Source organism: Myotis brandtii, unplaced genomic scaffold, assembly GCF_000412655.1.
Source record: "Myotis brandtii unplaced genomic scaffold, ASM41265v1 scaffold342, whole genome shotgun sequence".
Lineage (NCBI taxonomy): Eukaryota > Metazoa > Chordata > Mammalia > Chiroptera > Vespertilionidae > Myotis > Myotis brandtii.
Genome location: NW_005363166.1, coordinates 452,102 through 477,964, shown reverse-complemented (window position 1 = coordinate 477,964; position 25,863 = coordinate 452,102). Strand labels below are relative to the sequence as shown.

The 25,863-nt window shown below is 51.4% G+C and overlaps 1 protein-coding gene across 1 annotated transcript in view; it reads right to left on the bottom strand.

Annotated features, from left to right (window-relative positions):
• Positions 1-25,863, bottom strand: part of PREX1 (phosphatidylinositol-3,4,5-trisphosphate-dependent Rac exchange factor 1) — a 126,608-nt gene that overhangs the window by 38,125 nt on the left and 62,620 nt on the right. The window contains exons 8-15 of the mRNA XM_014543913.1: positions 21,281-21,399; positions 19,476-19,625; positions 17,323-17,470; positions 9,061-9,161; positions 7,614-7,717; positions 7,376-7,425; positions 6,639-6,714; positions 551-623 (exon numbers count right to left, since the gene is read on the bottom strand). Of these exons, the coding sequence (XP_014399399.1) occupies positions 551-623; positions 6,639-6,714; positions 7,376-7,425; positions 7,614-7,717; positions 9,061-9,161; positions 17,323-17,470; positions 19,476-19,625; positions 21,281-21,399 (821 nt within the window). The remainder of the gene's footprint in view (positions 1-550; positions 624-6,638; positions 6,715-7,375; positions 7,426-7,613; positions 7,718-9,060; positions 9,162-17,322; positions 17,471-19,475; positions 19,626-21,280; positions 21,400-25,863) is intronic.

Sequence of the window (25,863 nt, the reverse complement as noted above, 5' to 3'; positions counted from 1 at the left end):
ATGAATCGTCATGTAAATATCTGATATGCAGGATGGTCTTAGGCGACCCCTGTGAAAGGGTCGTTCGACCGCCAAAGGGGTCGCGACCCACAGGTTGAGAACCGCTGATCTAGACTATGCAAAAAACCCTCCAACACATCAACCAGAGAAAGCTGGGAAACTCACAGATGAAGAGGCAAAGGATATGCATCTCATGACCAAGAAAACTGCGGCCACAGCGAAGTTTCCCTGGCAGCCAGCTGCGCCCATTTGTTTACACGTCGCCTGTAGCTTCTTTCAGCTGCAATGGCAGAGCTGAGCTGGGACAGAGGCCGTGTGGCCTGAAACGCCTGGACTATTTACTGTCTGGCCCTTTGCATAGAGTTTGCTGGCCTCTGAGCTACAGCACAAAGCGGAAGCCAGGAGGAGGAACGGCCAGGCAGCCTTCCAGAGTCCCATCCCTCCGCGCCACCGCCTGGGTCCCAGCCATGCTCTCTCCGGCCTCAGTTTCCCCGCCCTGTGAAATGCAGCAGGACAGACGGAGGCTGGGCAGAGGGGAAGGGGTGATTACCGTGGTGCATGAAGCCGTTGTTACACAGGCCCACGCCAAGCGCCACTGCTTCCTCCCGCGTCTGGCAATCGCCCTGGAATAGAACAAAGGGGGAGGGGGGGTTAGGTGGACTGGCACCCAAGGGGCTGTGTGAGGCTGGAGAAAAGCCCCCCCACCCCTAGCTTGGACAGGGAATTGTGTCTGTTTTATTGACTGAGGTACCCCCCAAAATATGTGTGTGATTGTTATTAATAAACCCCAAACAAGAGTCTTATTTTATTGTATTTGCCATAAACACACCGAGTAGTGTGTGATAAACACCACAAAAGAGAAATGGAGGTTTTAAGTAGCAGACACTGTTGGCTGCCTAGCAACAACCCTTTCCAAAGCCTGCAGGACTGAAACCCTCACTGTTGTGGATGGCAACGAATCGATCCAGACAAACGCAATGCCAGCCTCCCTTGCAGTTAAAGGTGGTCAGTGAGACATAAACAGAAATCGGTGGTAGGGAACTCTGGCAAAACCCCCTTGTCCCTGGCCCCTCCTTTCTCTTCTTCTGCCTGGAACAAAGATGTGATGGCTGGAGCTTCTGCAGTCATCCTACACCTTGAGGACAGAAACACACTAAGGACAACACAGTAGGAGTGTGGTCTTCAAAGATATCATGAGGCTACCCTAGCAGCTCTGAACTACCAACCTCCGGTTTTCTCTCATAATACAGAAAAATAAACCCCTAATTTCTTTCAGACTCTGTAGCAGGATCTCTGCTCAATTCCTAACTGACCTAGCTCTAGCCAATGAGACATCTGGGGAAACCTGCAGGCGATTCTGGATAACCCCCTCCTCCCTGATAAAAGGGAAAAGCAGCCCGCCCCTCCCTGCCGGGGGTGGAGTCACACGAGGAAGTGACGCAAGGGGTTGTGGGGCGATCTCATGACCAAGGTGCAGACCTGCTGAGGATGACGGAGTGGAAGATGGAAGGCTCTTGATCTGTGGCCTGACTATTGGGTGGCATGAGTTTCTGCTCAGGCCACTGCGTAACTGGGTTTTCTGTCCCTGGTACAGTTTAATAGGGGGACCTGGCTCATCTCAGGGCTTCTCCGAGAAAGTGACTTTCAACCCAACACTGAAGAACGACCAGGTGTGGCCAGTGTGCTGGGCTCACCTTTGGGGGCCAACTCTCCCACGTAGAATGTCATCTCGGTGGGACAGTCCCTCAAGGGTTGCCACCGCCCCCAGGGCCAGGTTGGGGCACATGATCCATGTAAGGCCGTGCGATGCTCCGTGCCCCAGGAACATGACTGAGCGGAGGAACCCCAGGATCAGGAACAAGTGGGGCTGATTCTCCCAGAGAGCAGTGTCCTGCAGACGGTGCCCCTCAGCTCCGCGCCCGCCCGAGAAGACGGGAGTTCCCCGATGCCAGTTCTTTCTAAGGCTCCTGGGTCTCGCCTGACTCTGCGGGTGCGCCATGACCTTCCAACACACCACCTCCCCTGTTTTCATTCCTGAAGTTAGCCAGAATCTGCTTCTGGCAACCCAAATAATCTCCGCACGTTCAGGCACAGTGTGTGAGCTGTGTGTGTGCATGAGGAGGGGGAGGGGACCTGCGGGTGCGGGGAGAGCTGACAGGCAGAGGAAACAACAAGAAAGGTCTAGCAGTGGGATGAAGCTTGGGGCGGCTGGCAGAGAGAGGGTGAGCGAGCAGGCCTGTGTTCCCGGCCGCATCCCAAGGGCCTGGCATACAGTAGGTGCTCAATAAATACGTGTTGACTAACTGAAGGTGTTGTGCACAGGGGCCAAGTCATGCAGGAGCTTGCAGCCAAGTCAATGAGCTTCAACTATGTTCAGACAACCTCTCATTTAAACAACGCCCGGGGTGGGGGGTCCTAATACATGGTGGCTAGAGAAGATCTGACGTTGGGTGGTGAGCACACGGTGCAATATACACAGCTTATCACATAGAAACCCACTCCTGAAACCTATATGATCGTATTAACCACTGTCACACCAATACATTTAATTTTTTAAAAAAAGGATGAAGAAAAACCAAAAAAATAAAATAACTCCCAAAGCGAGAAGTTCCGAGAGGCACTCGCCAGATGCAGACGCGCCAGAGGCCTGGACTGTCCCAGCCTCCCTGAGCATCGGAGGGGCCAGGGAGGGAAGTTCCCGGCGACAGGAGAAGTGAGGGCCAGAGCTGCAGAGCTCCGTCTGCCAGGACTGGGGCGCAGACACAGAGCAGAGGGCCTGGGGGAACCAGGCCTCGGTATGTTGCCGCCTTGGCTGACCCGGCTGCCTACAGAAGATGGATCTCTCCTGTGGGACCCCGGGCCCGTGGCTGCAGGGCTGGCAAGCTCAGAGTCCCGCTACGGGAGGGAGGCCGCCATCCATGAGAGAGGCGGAATCCGGAGCAGCCACCCCCCAACTGCGAGGGGCCAGCCGGGGAGACACAGCCAGGGCCCAGCTCTGCAGCCTGGGGGCCTGGGCAGCCGTCTGGAGCCCACCTGGCTTTCTGAGGCACACAGTCTGGGCTCCCAGCCCAGCCCTGCTCCCCTGCTCCCCGAAGGCTCCTGGAGTGACCCACAGGGAGGCTCCTAAGTTGGAACGGCTGTGGGATTCTCGGGTTAAGAGGGAAATCCATTGATCCCAGATGCATCCATCACCTGAAAACTAAGCCCCCACCCCACATCCCATCAGCCATGGGGAGACCACAAGTCCCCATTTCCCTCCCTGGAGAAAGGAACAGGCACACACACCACAACACATCCCCATCCTCTCCCCGGCTTGCCCCCTCATCCCCAAAGCTGGACGCTCCAGCCACACTGGCCTCCTTGCTGCTCCTCCCACACACTTCACGTGACCCCACCTCAGTCAGGCCTTTGCACTAGCTCCTTCCTCCCCCTGGAATGCCCTGCCTGGCTTTTCAGGTCTCAGTCCCTATGTCACCTCCTCGGAGTAGGCCTTTCCCTCACTCCCCGAAAGAAGTCCCCCACCCCGTCCACCACATCCCCTGGACAAATACTCATCCAGCGCTGCTCTCTCGTCCCCTTAGTCACATCTGTGCTGCACTTGTCACAGCCTGAAAGTCACTCGTCCCTACAGGGCACCGCTCTCGGGGGGGGGATCAGCCCCATGCTCCCTGCCCCTGGGTTCCTCTCACTGCCTACCGCATGCCAGGCACTGCACAATCTCCTAATAAACAAATTTGGTTTAAGGTCTGTCTCCCACTAGAATGTGAGCTCCGGTGGGCAGCATTAGCGCCTGCCACGTTCACCCCACAGCCCTGCCCTGGAGCACAGTATCGAGCAATTGGTGGGCCACGAAAAATGTCTGAGGAATGAACTGGATGAAAGAATGGGAAACCCAGCTTGGACACGGACCCTGAAGTCACCTCTATCTGCCTTGGTTTCCGTGTCTCTGAAATGGGAGCAATCATCGTGTCCACTCAGAGCCTGTGAGGACTAAAGGACATGTTGCACGTGAGACTCTTGGCCTAATGCCTGGCGTGTAGCGAGCACTTGATAAATGTTAGCGATTCGTGCCCAGTTACTTCTCCGCAGGGAGAAATAGCTCAGAATGGAGGGAGCAGAGGCAAAGCAGGGTTGGAGAGGGAACACCGTGGGGGAACTTACAGAGGGCCCCAGGGGGCCCCTTTGCCCATGAATTCTGAAACCCATCACAATGCCCAAGGGTGCCTCTCACCACCTACCACAGGCCGGGCACTGCACCATCTCACTCTTAATATGTCTTTATGATTTCAGAGGGAGGAACAGAGAGAGGGATAGAAACATCCATGATGAGAATGCACATCCCCTACTGGGGATCCAGCCCACAACCCAGGCATGCGCCCTGACCAGGAATCGAACTGTGACCTCCTGGTTCATAGGGCGATGCTCAACCACTGGGGCATGCCGGTCAGGCTCACTTGGTCTTGATGGTAACCCAGAAGCAATCACTCTTATTAACCCCCTTTGATAAATGCAGAATTGAGGTTACACTGTGAAAATGGGATCCTTTCAGAGCTGGACCCTCCCTCAAACACTATGCTACAGGTAGGGAAACTGAGGCTCCAAGAGGTTAGCTACCCAGGGCTGCAGCCAAGGCTCCTGTCCTGCCCCTGGTTACCCCGTTTCCTCAGCCGCTGCCTCGAGCCGCCAGCCTGGCCCTTTGTCTGCTCCCACCCTGGCCCGGGGCCCCTGTACTGAAAATCCTGCCATGGTCAGCACACGCCATCTGCCTGACGGTGGGGGTCAGTGAGGAGGGCACTCAGGCACATTTCTGCTGAGCCAGCACAGGAGCTGGCAGATTTGTGCCCTCCCACCCCTGGCTCCCGGCCTGTCCCAGCTCTGTCCCGCCCCAGCCCACTGACCCCAGCCCTCCAGTTGATGACCACAGTCTGGGGTGCCCTGGAGCGCAGGTAGCACAGCCCAAAAACAACCAAGCAGAGAGGTAAAGACAGTGAATTCCGGAGCCAGGGGCCCTTTGAAGCACTTTAAATGATCCACTCATGGAATCCTCAAAATAACCTAACGGAGAAGCTACGGTTTTTTTTAACTTCATTTTACAGGTGTGGAAACTGAGGCACAGAGAAGCTAAGTAGCTTGTCCAAGATCATTCAGCTAGGAAGTGGCAGAGGTGGGACTTGAACCCAGGTCAGCCTGGCTGTAAGTAAAACATGCTCTGGGCTGGCTTCATGGGATCCTAAGGATGGTGTAGCACAATGGTTAGATGTTCTCTGGTTCCCAAATGTGCAAATCTGACTTTAAATCCAGACATTCCAGACCTTGGGTCCTACATCAGCGCAAACAGATTAAAATGCACCCACATCCTACATTAAATATGTTTTTGTGGTTTGTACCATATTTTAAAGGAATCTTCTAAACTTGCTTCTGAAGGTGTTTGACGCCAAGAAAACCATTACTTTACAGATTTGCTGTGATTTTTAGGCAGCCATCAGGAATTTGTGTGACATGAGAAAATCCAGCCAGCACAGTGTTTCTGAACGGAATGGGGTTTTCATGAATGCTAAATGAAGGTTGACATAAAGCTGGAAATGTTTAAACATTTATCCACTTTGATTTTGCCGTCGTCTCCTCATCTTTGGAGCCAATGCGTTCTTTTTTACAGATTACGAATGAACGTTCTTGCAGGCTCCCTGAAAAGTTTGCAGAACTGAGGCACAAGTGGGTGAGGCAGGCCTGTCCGAGTCCCCGTAACTTTGCTGCTCCGAGGCTGTGTGCCCCAGACCAGGCACATGGCCTCTCTGGGCCGCCGCTCTCCCAGCTGTAAATGGGTTGGAGGACTCAGTGAGAGCATGCTCAGAGCCCAGGCAGTGCCTGGTGCAGAGGAAGTGCCCTGTGAACGGGAGCCATAAAGGACAAGAGACAGGCAGACAGGAGTGTCCATGGAACAAACACCTTTGGGAAGTTGCCGCAAAATTGACCCACAGACTTGCCAAGCCTCGCCCAGCCCCTGCCCCCGGGAACGTATGTGAAGGCAGTAACTTGGCAAGTTCCACATGGGAGGCTCCAGAGCGGTGCCAGGATGAGACCAACCCGTCCCAATTTAAACCTGAAAGCCTTAAGGTGGCAGCAACCCAAGTGTCCACTGACTGAAGAATTGATAAATAAAATGTGGTCTATCTGTACAATGGAATGTTATTCAGTCTTAAAGAGAAAGCAAATTCTGGCGCATGCAGCAGCAGAATGGATGAACCTTGAGACTTTATGCTGAGTGAAATAAGCCAGACACAGAAAGACAACTGCTGTATGATTCCACATACTAGTAGATAGGGTGCCTAGAGCATTCAGATTCATAGAGAGAAAGTAGAAGGGTGGTTGCCAGGGGCTGGGGCGGGAGGGATGGGGGTGAGTGTTCAATGGGTTCAGAGTTTCAGTTCTGCAAGATGAAAAGAGCTCTGGAGAGGGCTGCCGGGGAGGGCTGCAAGGCAGTGTGAATGCACCTAAAATCCCTGAACAGGTAGGATGGCAAGTGTTACGTGTATTCTACCACAAGTGAAAAAAAATTAAAAAATAAAGAGCCCTTGAAGGACTACATCCCGTTAGCCTCTCAGTCCCGGGCAGAGCGCGACAGTGGTCACGGTCCTCACCTGAGCCAGCAGCCAATCCACCAGCTTGCTCCCGGGCAGCACGGACTTGTACGTCTTCAGGTGGTAATCCCGGTCTCTGTGAAGAGGAGGGAGCGCATCCTGAGCACATGAGGGGACAGAGGCGGGAGCAGACGCCGTTTTCCTGCCCTAGTCCTCTGGACCCAAGGGTGCCAGGCTCTCTGGGCCTGGGGACAGAGGGAGGGGCTGGGGATAGCACTGGGCCCGGATCCCACACCTCACTCTCAGTGCAAGACCCCCTTCTCACCGACCGCGTGAGGGGGCAGGAGCAGATGGCTCTGAGCCTCCTCTCTCCAGGGGCGACTTTGCCCCCCAAGAAACACCTGGCTGTGTCTGGAGACACTTTTGGCCATTGTGACCGGGCGGGAGGCAGAGGGGTTACTGGCATCTAGCAGGTAGGAACCAGGGATGCCTGGAACGGCTCTCAAATAAAGAATTACCCAGCCCCAAGGTCAACAGCACCGTGACTATAGAAAGCTGGTGTCCTCTGAGTGATGAGGAAAACTCTCATTCATTCTTTCCATTTCTGTTTTGTTGTGAACATTCCTGTCTTTAAAGGTAAACTCACCACCATGCTGCACTGTTTCCCAAAACACTCACTTAACCCTAGTAACAAACCTACAGGGAGGTGTCATTATTAGCCCCAACTGATGGAGAAGACTGGGGCTCAGTGAAGTTGTCAGTGAAGGTGAAACTGAAGTTTGGAGAGAGTAACTTACTTGATAACAGGGGTATAGAGGCTGTGAAGACGGCAGTAAAGCCTCACACCCTGAAAGAAAAAAGGGGGAGTCTGGGATCAGGGGTTCCAAATCCAGGCTGCTGGGAGAGGTGGCTCCCCACAAAGAACAGGTGTGGGGGGCGGGGAGAGGGAGGGGGAGGAGAGGCCAGTGGGACACAGGCCTGCTCTGCGGTAACTGAGGGGTTCAGGCTGATGAGTCAGGGTGACAGGGTCCCTACCTTGGACATGATGTCCTCCAGCTCACTCCGGGCCTTGTACGTGCCATCGTCGTAGCGGAAGCGGTACATCACCTGCTCGTTCTTGAACTGGTGCTTGTCAGAGACTAGAGGGACCCAGGGGGCAGTGAAACGGAGCAGGCCCCCTCGGCCCCAAGCCCACCATCACCACCCTCCACTTGGCCAGGCTCTGTGCCAAGCAAGATTTCATCGAGCCTCCTGCCCATGCTACGTGCGGGGCCTTGCTGGGACCTGCACTTTGGGTCATGAGAGGCCCAGAAATCCCCGAGCCAGCCTGTGTTGGGACGCAACGGGCCCAGCATCTCCTTGGAGCTAGATCACCAAAGCTTGGGTGGGGACCACGTGTGCTGGGTCTGAGACCACACTGTCAGCATTTATGGAACCATCTCTACACAACGGCCTTGAGCAGCCCTTCCTCTTTCTCTCTCTCTCTCTCTCTCTCTCTCTCTCTCTCCCCACTTTGGATCCATTAGCAAACCTTGTAGGCTCTCCCTTCAAAACATTCAGAATCTGACTCTGCACTCCACTACGTCCAAGCCACCTCCATCTCCCTCCTGGAATACCACAGCTGCTGGGTGCTGGACGCCCTACTGCTACCCTTGGCACACAGTCCACTCTCCGTATGGCAGCCAAAAGCATCCTGTTAAAGTCTGAGTCTAGGCGGGTCTTTCCTCCACTCAAAACTCAGCAGTGGCTTCACGTCACTCAGAGTAAAGCCAAAGACTCTACAATCCCCTATTAGTTCCTGGACCTCATCCCCTGAACACTCCCCGTGGCCTGTGCCCTCTGACATCATCTAACACTCCCCCTGCCCACTCCGCAGAAGCCACCCTGGCATCATTTTTGTTCCCCGAACAACCACTTACCCTTCTGTCCTGAGGACTTTGCACTGGCTGTTCTCTCTGCCTAGAACCCCAAAGCCCACCTGGCTCCCTCCCTCTCTCGGGTGTTGGCTCCATCCTCACCTTCTCAGTGAGGCCTTCCCAACTCGCCTATTCAAAATGAACCCCACTCCCTGCTTTCTCTCCCTCCCTAGCACTTACCACTACCTGTATACACTTACTTTTACTTATCTTGTCTACTGTCTTCTCCCCACAACTAGAAGCTTGGCCCCAAGAGGACAAGAGTTTTCATCTGTCCCGTTCACCGCTATGTGGACAGTGCCTGGCCCCAAACAGGCACTCAATAAACTTAAGCGGATAGAACATCCTACTCCTCTGCCCCCATCTTTTCGAGGTGTCCTCACATTGCTGCTACCCTAGGGGAGCGAGCAGTTTTATATAGGCATCCACATTCCTGGACCCCACGGTGCCAGGGAACAGGGTGGCTGCAGAGACGTATAGAAATGGCCTCTGAGTCCGTGGAAACAGCACTGTAGGGGTCTGACCTGTTCCTACCCCTTGGCCCACCAGGCCCGGCCCCCACTCACCATGGTGGATAATGCCATTCTCCAACAAGGCTTGGCCCAAGTTGACTCCTTCTTCCGTTTTGCTGATTTCACCAATTTCCAGGAGCCAGGCCACAAACTCACTGCCGGGAACATAAGATGTGGTTGAGAGGACGTCCCCAGCCCTGGCCCTCGGGGACCAGCACTAAGCAGGCTTGGCCTCACCCCTCCTGGGAAGGACAGCTAAACTTCCCTCAGGGAAGCAAAGCTTAGGGGGCCACAGCCCTGGGGGTTGTGCTGAGGCCTGGTGATTCTCCCCATGACCAATGGCAGAGAGGTGGGTATAAGCAGACCCCGGGCCCTGCCTCAGGCTGGCTGGATGGATGGCTGAGTGGATGGATAAATGGGAGAGTGAAAGGATGGGAGGATGGATAGATGGACACAGGAGTGGGTAGGTAAATGAAGGGAAAGTGAATGGATAAATGGATGACTTCACAGACAAATGAGTAACAGACGGCTGAAAAGCCTGGTGAGCAGGTGGGTGGAGGGGAACATGAGTAGATGGGTAGGTGATGAGTAGAGAGATAATTGGGTAGATGGGTGGGGAATGGATGATAGATGGCTAGATGGATGGGTGGATGAACAGGAGGAATGAAAAACCAAACAAGCAGGAAGAAATACGGGTCCAGAAAGGTAACTGGAGAGTCAGGAGAGTTAATAGTGATTAAGTCATGTCAGCCTCCTACTTAAATCCTCCAACGGGCTTCCCCATTACTCTCAGAAGAAAGCAAAGTCTGCCCACGTGAAATCTAGGCCCTGCAGAAACGCCCCATCCTCACGGGCCCATTCCCTCCGTCTTTCACTTATTATGCTCTAGCCATGCCCACCTTCTTTAAAAAATGTCAGATTCCTGCCTGCCTCGGGGACTTTGCATTTGCTGTTCCCTCTTCCAGGAAACACTTTTCCCAGCTCGTCAGGTAGCCCCTCCTTTTCATCATTCAGGTCTCAGCTCAAATATCAGCTCCTCAGAGAAGCCTTCCCTGACCACCTCATCAAGAGCAGTCCCTTAACCCCACACAGTCCATCCCATCTCGTGGTTTTGCTTCCTTTTTAATACTTGTAACTGTCTGAAGTTGCACTATTTGCAGATTTATGTATGTGTTTATCAGCCATCTCCCCCAACCGGAATGTAATCTCCATGCCCTCTTATGCATGGCTCCACCCCCTGAACCCAGAAGAGGGTCAAAAAAGCACATGAGGGCTCAATAATCGTTTATTGACCAGAGGAAGGAATGAACCATCGAGCAAGGAGGAGTGTTCTGGGAGCAGGAGGAGGACTCAGGGAGAAAGCAGTGCTCATCGGCCACAGGAAAGCAGGCAAATCCAATGTGACTACACCGTGCAGTAGAGGCTCAGTCAGACCCCAGCTCCCGGCTCTTGGCAGTGCACTCAGAGCTCAACCCCCTTGAAGTCAGCAGGAAAGGGGAGAGCCGGGAACGAGCTGTTTCCGCCTAGCAATCTGTGTTCAATGAAAGCAGGTGGCAGCTGGCCAGAGCACAGAGCTCTCCTGCTTATCGAAACCAGCTGTCCCGCCTCCAATTACAGGGCCAGAGGGGGGCAGGGCTATTTTTAGCTTTCCAGGGTTTGCTGAGCAAAGACCTGCGTTGTGTGTAGGTAGTGGTGTGTGCTGAGGCATTCAGAGAGCCCCGGGTGCAGGCCCAGGGTGGGGGAGCACAGAAGAAATGGATCTATCTGGTAGAACAGGCCCCCAGGTGGGAACGAGACTGCTCAGGGTCCTGCCCATCCCCAGTTCCATTCTCTAAGTCCCAAAACTCAGAGACAGGGAGAAAGTTGCCCACAGCCAAGAGAAGTGAACAGATGTTGCGTGCCCACTCTCGGAAGCTGGGGGCTCGCGTCCGGCTGCCCACTCGCTGTCCCATTGGGGGCCGCCTCTGGCACTGACCCCAGCCCTGTGGCCAGCATTGGGGGTAGGACAGGAAGTACCCCACAGCAGATGCTAGGACAGGAGAAGACACACCAGAGGACAGCAACTGTGACCATGTTTCTGCTCTAAGCCGAGTCTTGCTCCGTTTTAGAGGACAACTGGGCAAATTTGAGCAAGCCACTGTCCCTCTCTGGCTTTAACAGGGTCCATCTGGCAAGTGGTTCACTCAGGGGCTTTCTGGATTTAACAGGTAAACTTTCTAATCATACAAAACCTTAAGTTGGGATCCAGTGTGCAAAACCAGATAAAATTCATTGCTGAAGACGGGAGCCACTCCTGAGAGGGGCTGACTATGGCTGCCTGGGAAGACTAAGACATCCGATGGCTTTTCAAGAAAAGCCGGAAATCCTGCATTTCCTGTGAAATCTCCCAACTGGTAAATGTAGATATCAAGTCCAAGTTTTCCTGAAAGCACCATGTGGCCTACAGAAAACACAGCTGTGAACTGTGCTGGGTCCGTAGGGCACCATTTACCACCACTGGGTGCAGGGAAGGGTGTTCTAGGATGAGGGATCAGCATACACAAAGGCCCTGAGTGAGTTCAGGTTAGGAAAACAGCAATATGCCGGCTGCTGGGAGCTGCAAAGAGCAGCAAGATCCAGTCTTCCAGAAGGACCTAACTCGGTGCAGTGATCTGGGGACACGGAGAGAAGGTTGGTCTAGTTGGTGGCAAGTTTGAAATTCAGGGAATGGAGGGCTAGCTGAAAGTTAATGCGTGTCCAGCTTTCATCCCTCCTTCCTTCCTAGTCCCCAGAATCATTCACCCAGTGAACATGTATTCCGCCTACTAGGAGCCAAGCCCAATGCTGGCCACAGGGGATGCACAGATGTGTCTCTTCTAGGAAAGTGCCCTAGCTGAGGTCCAATGTACCACTCACCACCTATTCAATAATCTCTTGCCCATCTCTTCCATGGCCTGGAGCTCCATGAGGGTAGGAACTGGGGGATTTCTAGTAAACCCCACTGCCTAAGATGCTTCCTGAAGATGCCTGCAGCAATGCTCGACAAATCATTATTGACCAGCTACTACATGCTCATACCCCACACCTGCGCACACAGGTGGATGAGACAGCAACGCCTCTTCCACCTGAGAGCTTCCCTTCCGGCAGACACGAATAACCGAATGACATCTGACATCTGACCTCTGTCAAGGGTAAAACCAAAGGCCTTCTCCTTCCAGGAAGCCTTCCCTGACTGCCCCTGCCAGACAGAACATCACACCTTGTTCCCTGGGCTCACACGGCTCGTCAAGTGTCCTCATTCAGGGCCTGCATGAAGGTTCACCCTCATCTTCCTCTTCCACTTAGACTCTTTCCATGGCTTTTCGGAGCACTGAGAATAAAGGCTGAACCTCTTACCCCTTATCTGCCTGATCTGGCCCATCAACCCCTGGGCCATTGTCTCCCCGCCTCTCCCACTCACTCCCTTCAGCCACACTGACCTCCTTGCTGTTCCTCAATTGCTTACTTGAGGCTCATTCCACCTCGGAGCTTCTGTACCTGCTGTTCCCGCCCGATATTTTCACGGCTGGCTCTTGCTTGTTCTGTAGACCTTGGTTAAAAGGTCACCTCCCCCAAGAGGCTATTCCTGACCAAGCTGTTGAAATAGCATCCATTCCCTTGCCTCCTTATACCAACCTACTCACCTCCTTACAGCATCTTCAACTCTGAAATTCCCTTCTTTGTTTTTATTTGTATTTGTCTATTGTCTACTTGCTGATTCCCCGATTGGCTGGTTATTGCCATGAGGTCAGAGATCTCGTCTGTCCTGTCCACAGCTGGTACATAGTAAACACTGAATGAATCGCATGAATGAATGAATAATAGATTCTGTCTCCCCAACTAATCTGGGGACCCCAGAGGACAAATGCCATGATCCTCCCATGATGCTTCCAGAGTAACATACAGATTTTATTCCTTGGTTTTTGTCATGTGCTATCTGTGAGTTTTGTCTCTGAGTTTGGCAAAAACAGGCCATTCCAGCATCGATCAGACCATCAAACCTGAGGGAAGGTAGGGGAGGGTGGGGGTAAGGGGGAGAGACCAGCCAAAGGACTTGTATGCATGCATATAAGCCTAACCAATGGACACAGACACCAGGGGGATGAGGGCTTGAGTGGGGGGTGGGGAGCAATGTGGGGGTAAGGACACATGTAATACCTTAATCAATAAAGAAATAAAATAAAAAACAGGCCACTCCTTAAGCCCAATACACATTTCTATCACTCTTGCCAGCACTGTGCTCAGCATGTCACTCACATCTTCTCACTGTATTCTCCAACAATCTTATCAGGCATAATTTATTCTCGCTCATTAATCAATCATTTACTGGACTCGGAGAAGTTAAGAAACTTGCCCAAAGTCCTGGAGTGGGAGCTCCAGGACTTGAGTCCAAGTCTGACTCAAAGCCCAACCCTTGAAGGTTATAAAGATAAATCAGACACTTTTTGTATTCATGGAGTTCCCTGTCTAGTGGTAGAGACAAATGGAGAGAAAGCAACTATCAAGTAAAATGAAATGTGCTGAATAGAGATAAAAATGGATCAATGCAGCAGAATGCTGTGGGAGAAAGTCCTGGATTCACATCCCAGCTCCCCACCTGTGACCTTGGGCAGGACCTTTTCCCTCTCTGTGCCTGTTTCCTCGCCCTTAAAATAGGGATAATGGCAGTAACCTGCCTCACCGTGATGTATGAGGGTTAAAGGCATGGCCACATCCCAGCTCCCGGAGCAGAGAAAGGCTCAATAACGATGCCCCTGTGGCTGCTGGTTCCTTCCACCTGAGGGGCCAGGGTACTCCTGAGGGAGAAGGCTGGGGAGCTGAGCCCCAGCAGGGAAGGAGGAGATCACAGCTCCGGGCTGGGTGCAGAGCAAAGCCGTCGGGGAGAGGAGCTTTACCGAGCAGTCTCCTGCAGGACAACAGGTCCTTAGGACCCAGTGATTACACAACGAGCTTCAATTCTGGCCCCGTTTCCAATGGGCAGTAAAAGAAATCTCCTTAATCCTTCCTGAGGAGACAGAACACTGCGCTGAAGCTCTAATCACAGACAGGTTATCCCATCCGGTGGACTATGCTCTCGGAGGGGTCTGGCAGGAGGTGGGGAGTCCTCTGACCCTGGGGGATGAGGGAGGAGGAAGGTCCCTCCGGAGAGAAAAACATCCTTTCTGCCCAGGGATTAGGGATTAGCTGATGGAGAACAGCCAGGCTGTCCCTTCCCCACTTCCCACAGCCTGCAGGTCTGGCACCCCATCTCCTCTCCACCCAGGGAGCTTAGCTGGGGTGGCTGACCCTTGAGGGCAAAAGGGCGGCCCAAATCCAGGGCATCCTGGTCACCCCTCAGGGGCCCAGCCACCCCCCAAATCTCCTGCCTGCTGCCCTGCCAACCACAATCCTTGGCCCATGACCATACCCAGCTCCACACTCTGTCTCTGACAGCCCATCCAACATCAATACTGAATGTGTACCAGGCATTTCAACCTACCATGTCCAAACCTAAGCTTCTGTTTCCCACTGTCTCTGCATCTTTTTTAAAAAATATATTTCATTGATTTTTTTTACAGAGAAGAAGGGAGAAGGATAGAGAGTTAGAAACATCCATGAGAGAAAAACATTGATCAGCTGCCTCCTGCACGCCCCCCACCAGGAATGTGCCCGCAACCAAGGTACATGCTCTTGACCAGAATCGAACCGGGGACCCTTCAGTCCGCAGGCCAACACTCCATCCACTGAGCCAAACCGGTTAGGGCTGTCTCAGCATCTTTATTCGCCCGGCTTCCGAGCACCACACTCGCCCTGAGTGCCCCCCTCTTCTCTCCCTGCCCCTCCCCGACTCCTCTGCTGGTCCTTCCCCGAAAGGCCATCAGTCCCCCAAACCCAGTCCCTGCCTCTCCACCTCTTCTTCAGATTTCATTCCGTCTCTGGCTCCATCTAAATGCCCACATCTCCTGCATGCAGGTCTCCAACCCAGACTTTTCTTCCCAAGTCAAGATTCTATATCCAACTAACAAGTCAACATCTCCATCCAGGTGTCTACTAGTCTCAGTGCAACCGTCCAAACAGCCTCTGAGCTCTACTCCCACCCGCTGAAACCTGCGCCTCCCTTCATCTCCTTCCCCTCTAAGCAAGCAACTCCAACTTTCCTGTCAGTCCTTAACTATCTTTGCTCTCACCCCATCAGCAAATGTGGTCACCTTCTACATGACCAGAATGCAACCATTTTCTCCCCTCTCTGCTCTGACTGCCCTCATCCAAGTCACCTCTCTCCTGGTCTGTGGCATTAAAATAATAACACAGTGGCTTTTACTCTTCAAAAGCTTTTGGGAAGCAGGTGAGATATAAGTGAATAAATTCTAAGTCAAGTCCCTGCTCACAGGCAAACTTCTCCCCCCATTTGGGCCACAGGTTCATGAGGTTGCCCTCGGCATTCCTCTGCCCTCTCCAGAGTGCTGACCACTGTGTTTCGCACACAGTAGGTCTGAAAAGAGCCTGACCATTTCTTCTACCTCTCCCAACCCCCAGGTGAATGCCCCCACCCCAGGTGAATAAAACCTGGGTTTAAGATCCAATCCAAAGTCAGACGTCTCAGAATATATCCTAAGAATCCCAAAGCACCAATCAGAAAGACTATCTGCACCCCTATGTTCAAAGCAGCGTTATTCACAAGAGCCAAGATCTGGAAATAGCCAAGTGCCCACCAGCTGATGAGTGAATAAAAAAGCTGTGGTGCATTTACACCAGGGGTAGGGGACGTCCAGCCTGCGGGCCATATAAGGCCCGAGAAATTATTTGGTCTGACCCTGCCAAGGCATTAGGGGTGAGTTAAATCAATGTTTGACCACATATAGCAGGCTAATTTTTAAGTTGATAATTTTGTATGGCCTGCAAATGATGTTATAAATATCGAAATGGCCCTTGACAGAAAAAAGGTTCCCCACCCCTCATTTACACAATGGAATACTATTTGGCTGTAAAAAAGAAGGAACTCTTCTCCTTTGTGACAGCATGGATGGACCTGGAGATTATTAAATAATCCAATTATGAAATAATCCAATCGGAGAAAGACAAATACCATAAGACATCGCTTATGAACAAAATAAACTGACAAAACAAAATAAACTGACAAAATAGAACCAGATGCAGGGATACATGGGACAGTGACAGAGGTCAAAGGGGATGGAGGCAGGGGAGACTGGATGAAAGAAGGAGAAGAGATTAGCCAAAGAACATATTGCGTAACTCACAGACACAGACAACAGTGTGGTGAAGGCCGGGGGCAGGGGAGGGGGGCCTGGATGGAGGTGGGCAAAGGTGGGGGGAAATGGGGACATCTGTAATAGTGTCAACAATAAAAAAGTAATAAAAAAACAAATAAAAGATCCAATCTGGTCACACCTGTGCTCTGACCCCTTTGCTGCTTGGTTATAAAATGTGGGCCGGGGGAAAACGTTTTATTAGTAGTAAATAATGTATTTCCCAAACAGAGAAATGAGAGGCCCCAAGTACTGAAAAGCTTACAGAACCCTCCCCCTCCTCCTCTCTCATATGTAACTCAGGAAGGGAGGCCTCCCCAGACACCAACCCTGCGGACACCTTGTTCTCGGGCTTCCAGCCTCCAGCACTGTGAGAAAATAAATTTGTTGTTTAAGCTGCCCGGTCTGCGGCATTGTGTCATGGCAGCCCCAGCAGACTGATACAGAGCCTACATTTGCTCTCCCAGACCTTCCATCGCCTTCGTCATCAATTCCCTGTGTCAAATACCTCTGTGCTTGAAACAACTATCATGGCTTCTCTTTCCTGATGCTAGAACAGCACTTTTCAATCCATGGTGGGCAACCCACTAGTTGTTTGTGAAATCGATTTCACAGGTCTCGCTCAGGATTATTTTTGAAATGACTTTAACAGAACAGAAAGGGTAGGATAGGATCAGGTAGGATAGGACAAGACAGGATAGAAAGAAATAGAATAGAAATACAGAGCAGATACTCTCAGAGTACATCGAACACAGTAAGTTTTGTGACTCTTCATTCATATATGACATGGATGTGTGTACCAGGTCATAACAGGAAACTTGTTTTGCAGTGAGTTATGGTTAAAAATACTTGAAAGACCTGATATGGGGGCCCACTATCCTTCTTGACCTCCAAAGCACAAGGATTCAGGGTGCTTTGGTAGCTCTGCCCAGGAGGGCTCCTGTGGGGAGGGGCAGGACTGGGAAAAACCAGGTGGGTACAGTGGACAGACCATCTCCAGCCTCCAGCTGAGACCCAGGGACCCATCAGAGGCCAAGGTCGGGCCACTCACTTGCCGAGGAAGCACTTGGGGACGGTGCTCAGCTTTCTCCGGCGGTCCTTGATCAGGTTCACCTTCTTGTTCATCATCATGTGGTAAAGCTTCTCTCCCTTCTCCGCAATCATGACATAGGCGTCCCGCTCCATGCCCAGCTTCAGGCCTGCAGAGGAGGCACGGTCAGCACCAGGGACAGCACCAGCACTGAGGAGTGGAGGGGCTGGCCTGCTGCTCCTGAAAGCTATCCCCAGCTGCCCCCACTACTGCCACAGCCAGTGGCCATCTATAGAGCACTCACTGCATTGCGGCCTCTGTCCTCGGCTCCTCTAAAGAACTTGGTAAGAGAGGATGGCTAAAAACCCCCATTTTGCAGATGGCAAAACTGAGGCCCAGTCAAAAAAAATCCCAGAGCAAGTAGCAGTTAAGCTTATGCAAGCCTTCAACCTAAGGATAGGTTTTCAAATTTAGAGGTTATTGGAAAGCCTGCTGAGATCTTCCTTCCAGCCAGGTATGGCTATTTGGCCATTTCTCTAGAAAATACAACACACACAGGACCCTGACCCAGATCACTGCTTCCCCCGCCACTACCACCACCACCCGCATTTTCTACTTGGACCCTGTCTGCTCCTGACAATGATAGAAATGACAAACAATCACAGGAAACACTATAAGCATCTACTATATGCCACTTGGTCCTCAGGAAACCTACAAGCAAGTACCATTATCCCTATTTCACAGATGAAGAAACTGAGGCCCAGAGAAATTAAGCTCTCTGTATGAGATTACCCAACTAGAAGTGGTAGAAGCAGAATTTAGAGTCAGAAAGTTTTGCTCCAGATCTATACTGCTGACTACAGCAATGAACCCCACCCTTGAAAGGTCAGGGTTTTGACAATACCCCATTTCTAACAACCAAGGCGCTCTTAAGCCACACCCCACTCGTGATCACATATGCTCTGCACTAACCACAACCTTCGATTCTGACCACAAAGATCCTGATTCGCCACACCCAGGCCAGGCCACACCCCTGAACTCTGCCCTAGTCCTGACCACACACCCAGCCCTGATCAGTTTCAGGTGTCACAACCGGGGGCCAACTTCAGTAGCTTATTTAGCCTAATGCCATTTTAAGAAATTTTGATGCAATATTTAAAATCAAGAAATACCACCTTAAAATTCAGATGTCTAGCTTCTTTAGGAAAAAAAATATAATGAATGGATCTAGTCATGTTGGACCTATATGCTTGAGAGGTGACAGTGACTTGTGCTTTGTAGGGACAGGAGAGACGCAGATGGATCTGGTATATATGTGAAAGGCAGAATTAAAAGGATCTGATCTACTGAATTTGGGGAGCAGGATGAAATCAAAGATGACACCAAGAATTGAGCTCGTGAGAGAATGGAGAGGCCACTTACTGAGCTAGGGAAGTTGATGGGATGAGCAGGTTTGGGCAGAAGATCTGATGGAGATGAAGGGCTCTTATTAGACATGGCAAGTGTGAGATGTCTATAGCACATGTGGGAGGTCAGGATAGATTTTAGGATCACATGTCAAACTGCCAAGCAGGATCTGCTATCCCCACGTCTCAGGCGACATCACTGAGGTCCAGCAGCTGAAGTAACTTGCCCCAAACACACCAAGTCTCGCTTTTCCAAGCCTGGTAGTGACTGCACAACAGTCCACTACCCACCCCAACCTCACCCAACTACCACACCCAGCCCCGCACTTCCTGTGGGAGCTGCCTCAGAGGTGCGTGGGCCCAGAGATGCATGACCACAGCAATAGGCAACTCTCAAGGACCCTCCTCCCCAACGCAGACTCGGTGACTCTCTAACACAACCCCAGGAGAAGGTTAGAGAACCGTGGAGGAGGAAAGGCATGCGGACAGCATCTTTGCCACCAAACGCCAAGGGTGAAGGGTGTCACAAATCCAAGGATGACATGACCTTGGGCAAGTCCCTTCCTCAGTTTCACCATCTACCAGACGACCTCGGGTGATCTGAGATACCACCAAGGTGCAACACAGTCCCCGAGCTCCCTGCCCCTTCCGAGTCCTGCTTCTAGTAGCTCTGACCTCCATGCCCCTGCCCTAGGCACAGCCCTCACTCTGCAGAAGTGACTCGCCTCGGGGAAGCCCCCCAGAGCCACCACTCTCCAGAGAACTCACTCTCACGTTGCTCCCGCTCTCGGATGATGGCATCCAGCCACTTCTGCTTCTCCTCCGCCGTCTTGGCCATGCAGACAAACCACTTGTTCTTGGCCGTGTTGTGGATCTTCCAGCCATTGGTGACAGTGTAGCCATGGCTGTGATAATCCGCTGGCAAAGGCAGGAGGCAAAGGTGGGTGAGCAGACTCGGCCACACAACTCTGAACATTCCCGACCACACGCTTGTGAGTGAGTTGACAGGACAGGCCCTGCGGTGCCAGGGGCACGGGCAGGATCAGGATTTGAGAACTGAACTTTCCAGCCTTCTAATTCTCACTCCTTCTCCTGGCTATTCTCTGGCAGGCAGGGAAGATCTGCAGGCCCTCAATGACAGGGGCTTCAAGATCTTGCAGTCCAGGCACAAATGCAGGTGACTCAAAGGGAGACGCCAACCCAGAGCCCAGGAATGCATCCTTGCCTCCCTGCCCATTTCATTCTGGCCTTGGGCTACTCGGATCCCTGGTACAAGCCAGATAACACCGAGTCGTGGGCCCTCACGTGCTGCTTGCTGGGTGGGGATTGGCAAACCCCTGTGAAAACAGGCTGGTGTTATCCAGGGAAGTTGCTTCAGGGACTGCCTGTGCCCTGAATCAGCGGAGGGGGCCACAGGGTTCAGGAGACTGCCAAAGGGGTCTGTGGCTCAAAGCCAGTTAAGAACCCCTGCCCTAGACAAGCTTCAGGGCACATACACCAAGAGGTTTACACGAGAACGCTCACAGCACCACCGTCCATAATAGTCAACAGCGGAAACAACCTAAATGTCCATCATCAAAGGGATGGGTAAACTGGACTATTCATGCAATGGAATATTACACAGCAATGGAAACCAACAAGCTAGAGAGAGCTACATGCAGAAACATGGATGGATCTCACCAACATGGGGTTGAGAGAAAAAAGCAAGATGCAAAAGATTGTATGGTGTTAATGACAATACAGTGTACAGGTGATGTGTTGTGGAATTGTGCACCTGAAACATGTACAATTTTGTTAACCAGTGTTACGCCAATAAATTCAATTTTAAAAATCCAATGGATCAAAACTTAAATTAAAAATTAAATATAAGTATATATATATATATACAGAAATATATAACATCATTAAATATATATATAATATACTATTTTGTTGTTAATCCTCACCCAAGGTTATTTTTTCCATTGGTTTTTAGAGAGAGTGGAAGGGAGGGAGGGATTAGAGGGAAGGGAGAAGGAGAGAGAGAGAGAGAGAGAGAGAGAGAGAAACATGGATGTGAAAGAGACACATCGATTGGTTGCCTCCCACAGGTGCCCTGACCAGGGCCGGGGATTAAACCTGCAACCCAGGTACATGTCCTTGACCGGGAATGGAGCCCAAAACCCTTAGGTATGTGGGCTGGTGCTCTAACCACTGTACACACCAGCCTGGGCTATAATATAACCATTTAAGTAAGATTTTAAACAGAGAAATTGTGATTAAAATATTTAGTAATACTTAGGAGGTAAAAATATTTTTAAAAAGCAAGAAAATGACCATCACAGAATTTAGAAGTGGTTACTTCTGAGGGGAAAGAGGTACTGTGAGGGGGAAGGGGCTTCCAGGGGGCAGGCAGTGTTTACTTGTTAACTTGAATGGTGACTACCCAGGTATTCATTTCATGTGCACGAGTTTTAGGCATTTTGTGTAGGTAGGTTCCGGTTCAAATAAATGTTTAAAAACGAACTGAGACAGAGAGTGGGTCATGGAGCAGGAGGGACTGGGCTCAGGCAGGGCTTGGGCTTGGGGCCTACCTGTCCCGTCTTCCACGTTCTCCACCTCCATGACTTCAGTGTTGATTCGGCCCCTGAAGATGTAGAGGGAGCCGTTGATGGATTTGGTCCTCTTGGTGGATTTCTTGCTCCCGGTGACCCTGAAAGACAGTGGGAAGTCAACATGCCCCATGCCCCACCTCAGGGGAGCGCCAGTGTCTTCAACAGAGCGGAGGGAGAAGGAGCAGGCACAGGGAGAGGCACAGGAACGGGAGGAGTGCTGCCCCCGGCCAGGAGCATGGGCTTTCGGCTGGTGGTTGTGTGACTTCCCCACTCCTACCCACAGTTTCCTCATCTGGGAAATGGGCTGCTAGCCTTCCTGGCCTCACAGAGCTACTTTTCAGCTAAAAGTCGACTTCGACGAGAAACTAACAAGAAGCAATAGAAACCCATTCTTCTTGGCCAGAAAATGGGTCGAAGCTCTCAAAGTGTCTAACAAACAGGAACTTCCTGAAATAAGACCAGAGTGGAAGAGAGCAGGCAGTCCATCCATCCATCATCTGCATCCACCTACCCACCATTCATGCATTCACTCAGGTGAATTCTACGGCTCGCCCATCTAGTCACTCAAAAAACATCTGACCAGCACTTCCTGTGGGAGAATACCAACCTAGGGCAGTCATGCACCCACACATTCAACAAGCACTAAGAGAACACCTCCTGGGTGCCAGGCACAATCTTCTAGGTGCTGGGGCTGCAGGAGTGAACAAAGCAATGTCTCTGAGAACTCAATCTTCCAATACCAGGAGGGGCACCGACAGAGGCTAAGAAGTCACACTCTCGTTGTGTCAGAAGTGCTCAACGTTGAGGTTAAAATAAAGCAGAGACCGAGCCCTCCGAGCTCGAAGGCCACTTTGTGGTCTCCACCAGGTGGGCGATGCTCACCGAGAGTCAGCTGTGTTTGTTCCCAAGCCAATTTGCCTGATGTGCACCTGCCACTGTAAGCGGGTAAACTAAATATTACATAAGCTGAGGACACAGGCCTGTGGAGAGAGAATTCTCTCTCTGAAAATTAAGTTGAATGTTTCAGAAAGACGGGATAAAGGTGAGTTGCTTTTGTGTGAAGAGGATCCTTAACCTCCAAGAAGAGGCCTTGGCACTATGTGAAAAGAATGTTTAACAAATGTGATGTTTGTGTTTTTAATTAAAATAAAACATTCAAAGTTTTAAAAATAAGAAAGGTTGTAAAAAATAATAATAAAACAACAGGATGGATAGGGAGGGTGAGGCTGTGATTAACTGGGGCGGGGAAGAGGGCCAGGGAAGGCCTCACTGAAGAGGTGGCACTGGACCAAAGGCCTTGGGAAGGTGAGGGAGGAAACTGGGAGGGTATCTGGGGAGGCACATTCCAGAGGACACAGGCGCCATGGCCTGCCATGTTGCAAGAACCAGCGAGGAGGCCGGTATGGCTAGAGCTGGGTGGGTGAGGGGAGTGTGGGGAACGGGGTCAGAGTGGCCACACGGGCCAGACCCTGCAGGCCCCTGTGGGCAGTGGTGACATGGGCTTCTCCTGTGGCCTGAGATGAGAGCCAGGAAGGGTCCGACCAGAGTAACATGATCTCATTTAAGTTTTAAAGGACTCCCTCTGGTTGCCTGTGGATAAGGACTAGGGATGGGCCAATGGAAATCAGGAAGAACCAGAATAGAAGATGGTTTGTGTGCACATATCTGTGTGTGTGTGTGTGTGTGTGTGTGTGTGTGTGTGTGTATACACATATTTTTATAAACTTTTTCTTAAAGTAATATCCATACAGGAAAAAAATGCCCAAAGTAGTATATGGCTCAATTAACTTTTACAAAGTGCTCCAACCAACTGAGCCACCCAGCCTGGGCCCAAGACCACATCTGGATTACTGCAGCTTTACAGTAGCCTGGTGTCAGTAATACATGTCCTCCAGCTTGGTCCTTCTCCAAAACCGTCCGCTTTTGTGTTTCCATGTAAATTTTACAATCGTTTACATACACACACACACACAACCTCCCTCCTGGAATTTTTGTGGGAATTACACCGAGGTTCTGGCCAGAATGCAAAGGACTTACTGATGAAGTGGGTGTGGGGATGAAGTGGATCAGAATCAAGGACACCTAAGATTCTGAGCTCCTGGGTAAGTGGTGGTGCCACTGACTGGGAAGGAGGAAACCAGAGGAGGAAAAGGCTGGGAGCAGGAGTTGTGATGAAGATAAAGTGTCTTGTTTTAGACACGGCTTAATTTGTGAGCTGTGTGGGAGACACCAAGTGAAGGTAAAGATTTACATTTCTTCTACTTTACAGACATGTGCCCGGCCTATTCTAACCACTTTACATGTCTTATTTGACTTAATCAATAAAAACAATCCTATGAGACTTTTATCCCCATTTAACAGACAGGAAAACAGAGGCACAAAGAGCTGATATAACTTACCCAAGGTCACAGCGGGTAAGTGGCAGGCCTCTGGGTCCTTAACCACTACCTGCTGCTGCCTTCTCTAAGATGCTAGGCAGAGAGTTGAGATATGAGACTTAGCTCTTCTGACTCTGTTTCCCTCTGAAGAATGGGGAGGTAGGCTTTAAAACATGCCCTTCCACTCTGACATCCAAAGAGCCTCTACTTTTGAATTAGACCAGAAACACTGAGTCAGAGACCTTCCCTGACCCACGTCCCGGACGGGCGGTGCCCTGCGTGACCCAGGCAAAGACAAAACAGTCGGCAGACACCTAGCTACGTCAGGCATTTCCTGTGACCACATCACAGTCGGGCCAGTTGTTCCATCCACCACTGCCCAGTCCCTCTGGGACCTCTCACAGCCCAGTCCTCTGGCTCCCGATCCCGAGGCAGGAACCTGGCCACCTGCCAGGTCCTCTCGGGAGACAGATGTGCCTTCTCCGTCCACCAGCCCGGCTCACTCACAGAACTGGGAAGGAAATGGCCTTCCAAGAGCTCGTGGCGGCCAGAGGGCAGCCGGAGAAGGCCCCCTGGGAGTCAAGCAAGATCAGGACCAGCTGCTCTCACTCGGACAGGTACGGCCTCACCATGAAGGATGGGCCCGCACGGGGGTAGCTGAAGCTAACTCAGCAAACTCAGCCAAAGCTGGGAGCAGGTCAGAGGCCTGAAGAAACATGGTGTTTTCTGGGAAAAGTTCCTGTTCCAGACAGCCCAGGCCGGCAGCAGGGAAGGCGGGGGTGGAAGCTGGCAATGGCCTTGGCACTGCCAAAGAAAGGCTCTCAGGATGGCCCCAGTGAGAACAGGCAGGAAGCAAGGAGGAAGGAGATGGGGACACGGATGGAGGGACAGAAGGACATGAAACAGACACAAATACACCTAACCCAGTGGACAGGCATCAAATATCAAATGAGCAAACAAGCTGACCCAGCCACCGCTAGATGGTGAAAGAGGGAAACTAAGACCTCTAAGGACAAGGACCAAGCCCCAGAATAGGGAGGAAAGGGCCGAGGGGAAGGGGCCTGTGGTTGAAGCACCTACTATGTACCAGGTGCTATGGGATGGCGCTGAATAGGAACTCAACGTGTGCAGAGGTACGTTAACAGTGGCAGTAAGAGCAGCTACCCCTTATTTTGCACACTTTCTATGTGCCAGGCATACTTAATACATTCATTCTTCACGAAGACTCTGGGGTAGCTGTTCACCCTATTTTACAGATGAGAAAACTGAGGCAAAGTCACAGATCTAGAGAAATCACTGGACAGGGTTTCAATTATAAGGAGCTGGGCTCTTAACCAAACACCACTGTAAGAAGAGGATTATCATCCCTATTTTACAGAAGAGAAAACAGGCTCAGAGAGGTCAGGCTGGAAGAGGAAGACAATGAGAAGCCCACACATGTGCATAGAATGCCCATTATTCAACCTATGGAAAGGCTCCTGCCCACACCCTCGGGTGGCAGCAGAAACAGACAGGGAAAATGAGGCTCAGACAGTAAGTGACCTGCCCAGACCAGAAAGGGGCTGGAGGGAATGCTGACAGCAGGGCCCAGAGTGAACCGCCCTCAGCCTTCGCTTTCACTACAGAAGTGAAGCCTCTGGAAAGTTACCCAAGACAAAGTAACAGGAAGCACAATTCAAAAAGGTTCACAATGAGACAGTCCTCTACCTGCTGAGCAAAAAACCTAAAAGGCAGGAATCTCTCAGTCCACTATCCACGCATCCACCCATCCACGCATGCCCCCACCTAGCTGTCTAATTTTCCCTCTTTCCAATCATCCAATCATCCATCCATCCATCCATCCACTCAGTCATCCAATTATCCATACCAAACTTCAACCACCATAGCAACTACCATCCATCCATCCATCAACAACACATCTAACTGGTCATCTATCCACTAACCTCCATCACCTACCCACCCTCCCATCCATTCATCAGCCTTTTGACTCAACAAACTATATATTAAGGCCCCAACTCACTATTCATTCAAACATACCTCTGCCAGCTCATCATGTTTTCATATCCATTTCTCCTTCTACCCAAACATCCATACATTCCCCCAACTTCTATCCATCCCTCCATCCCACCACCTCCTGCACCTCCAACCATTCAACCACTCACTCATTCACCTACTCACTCATCT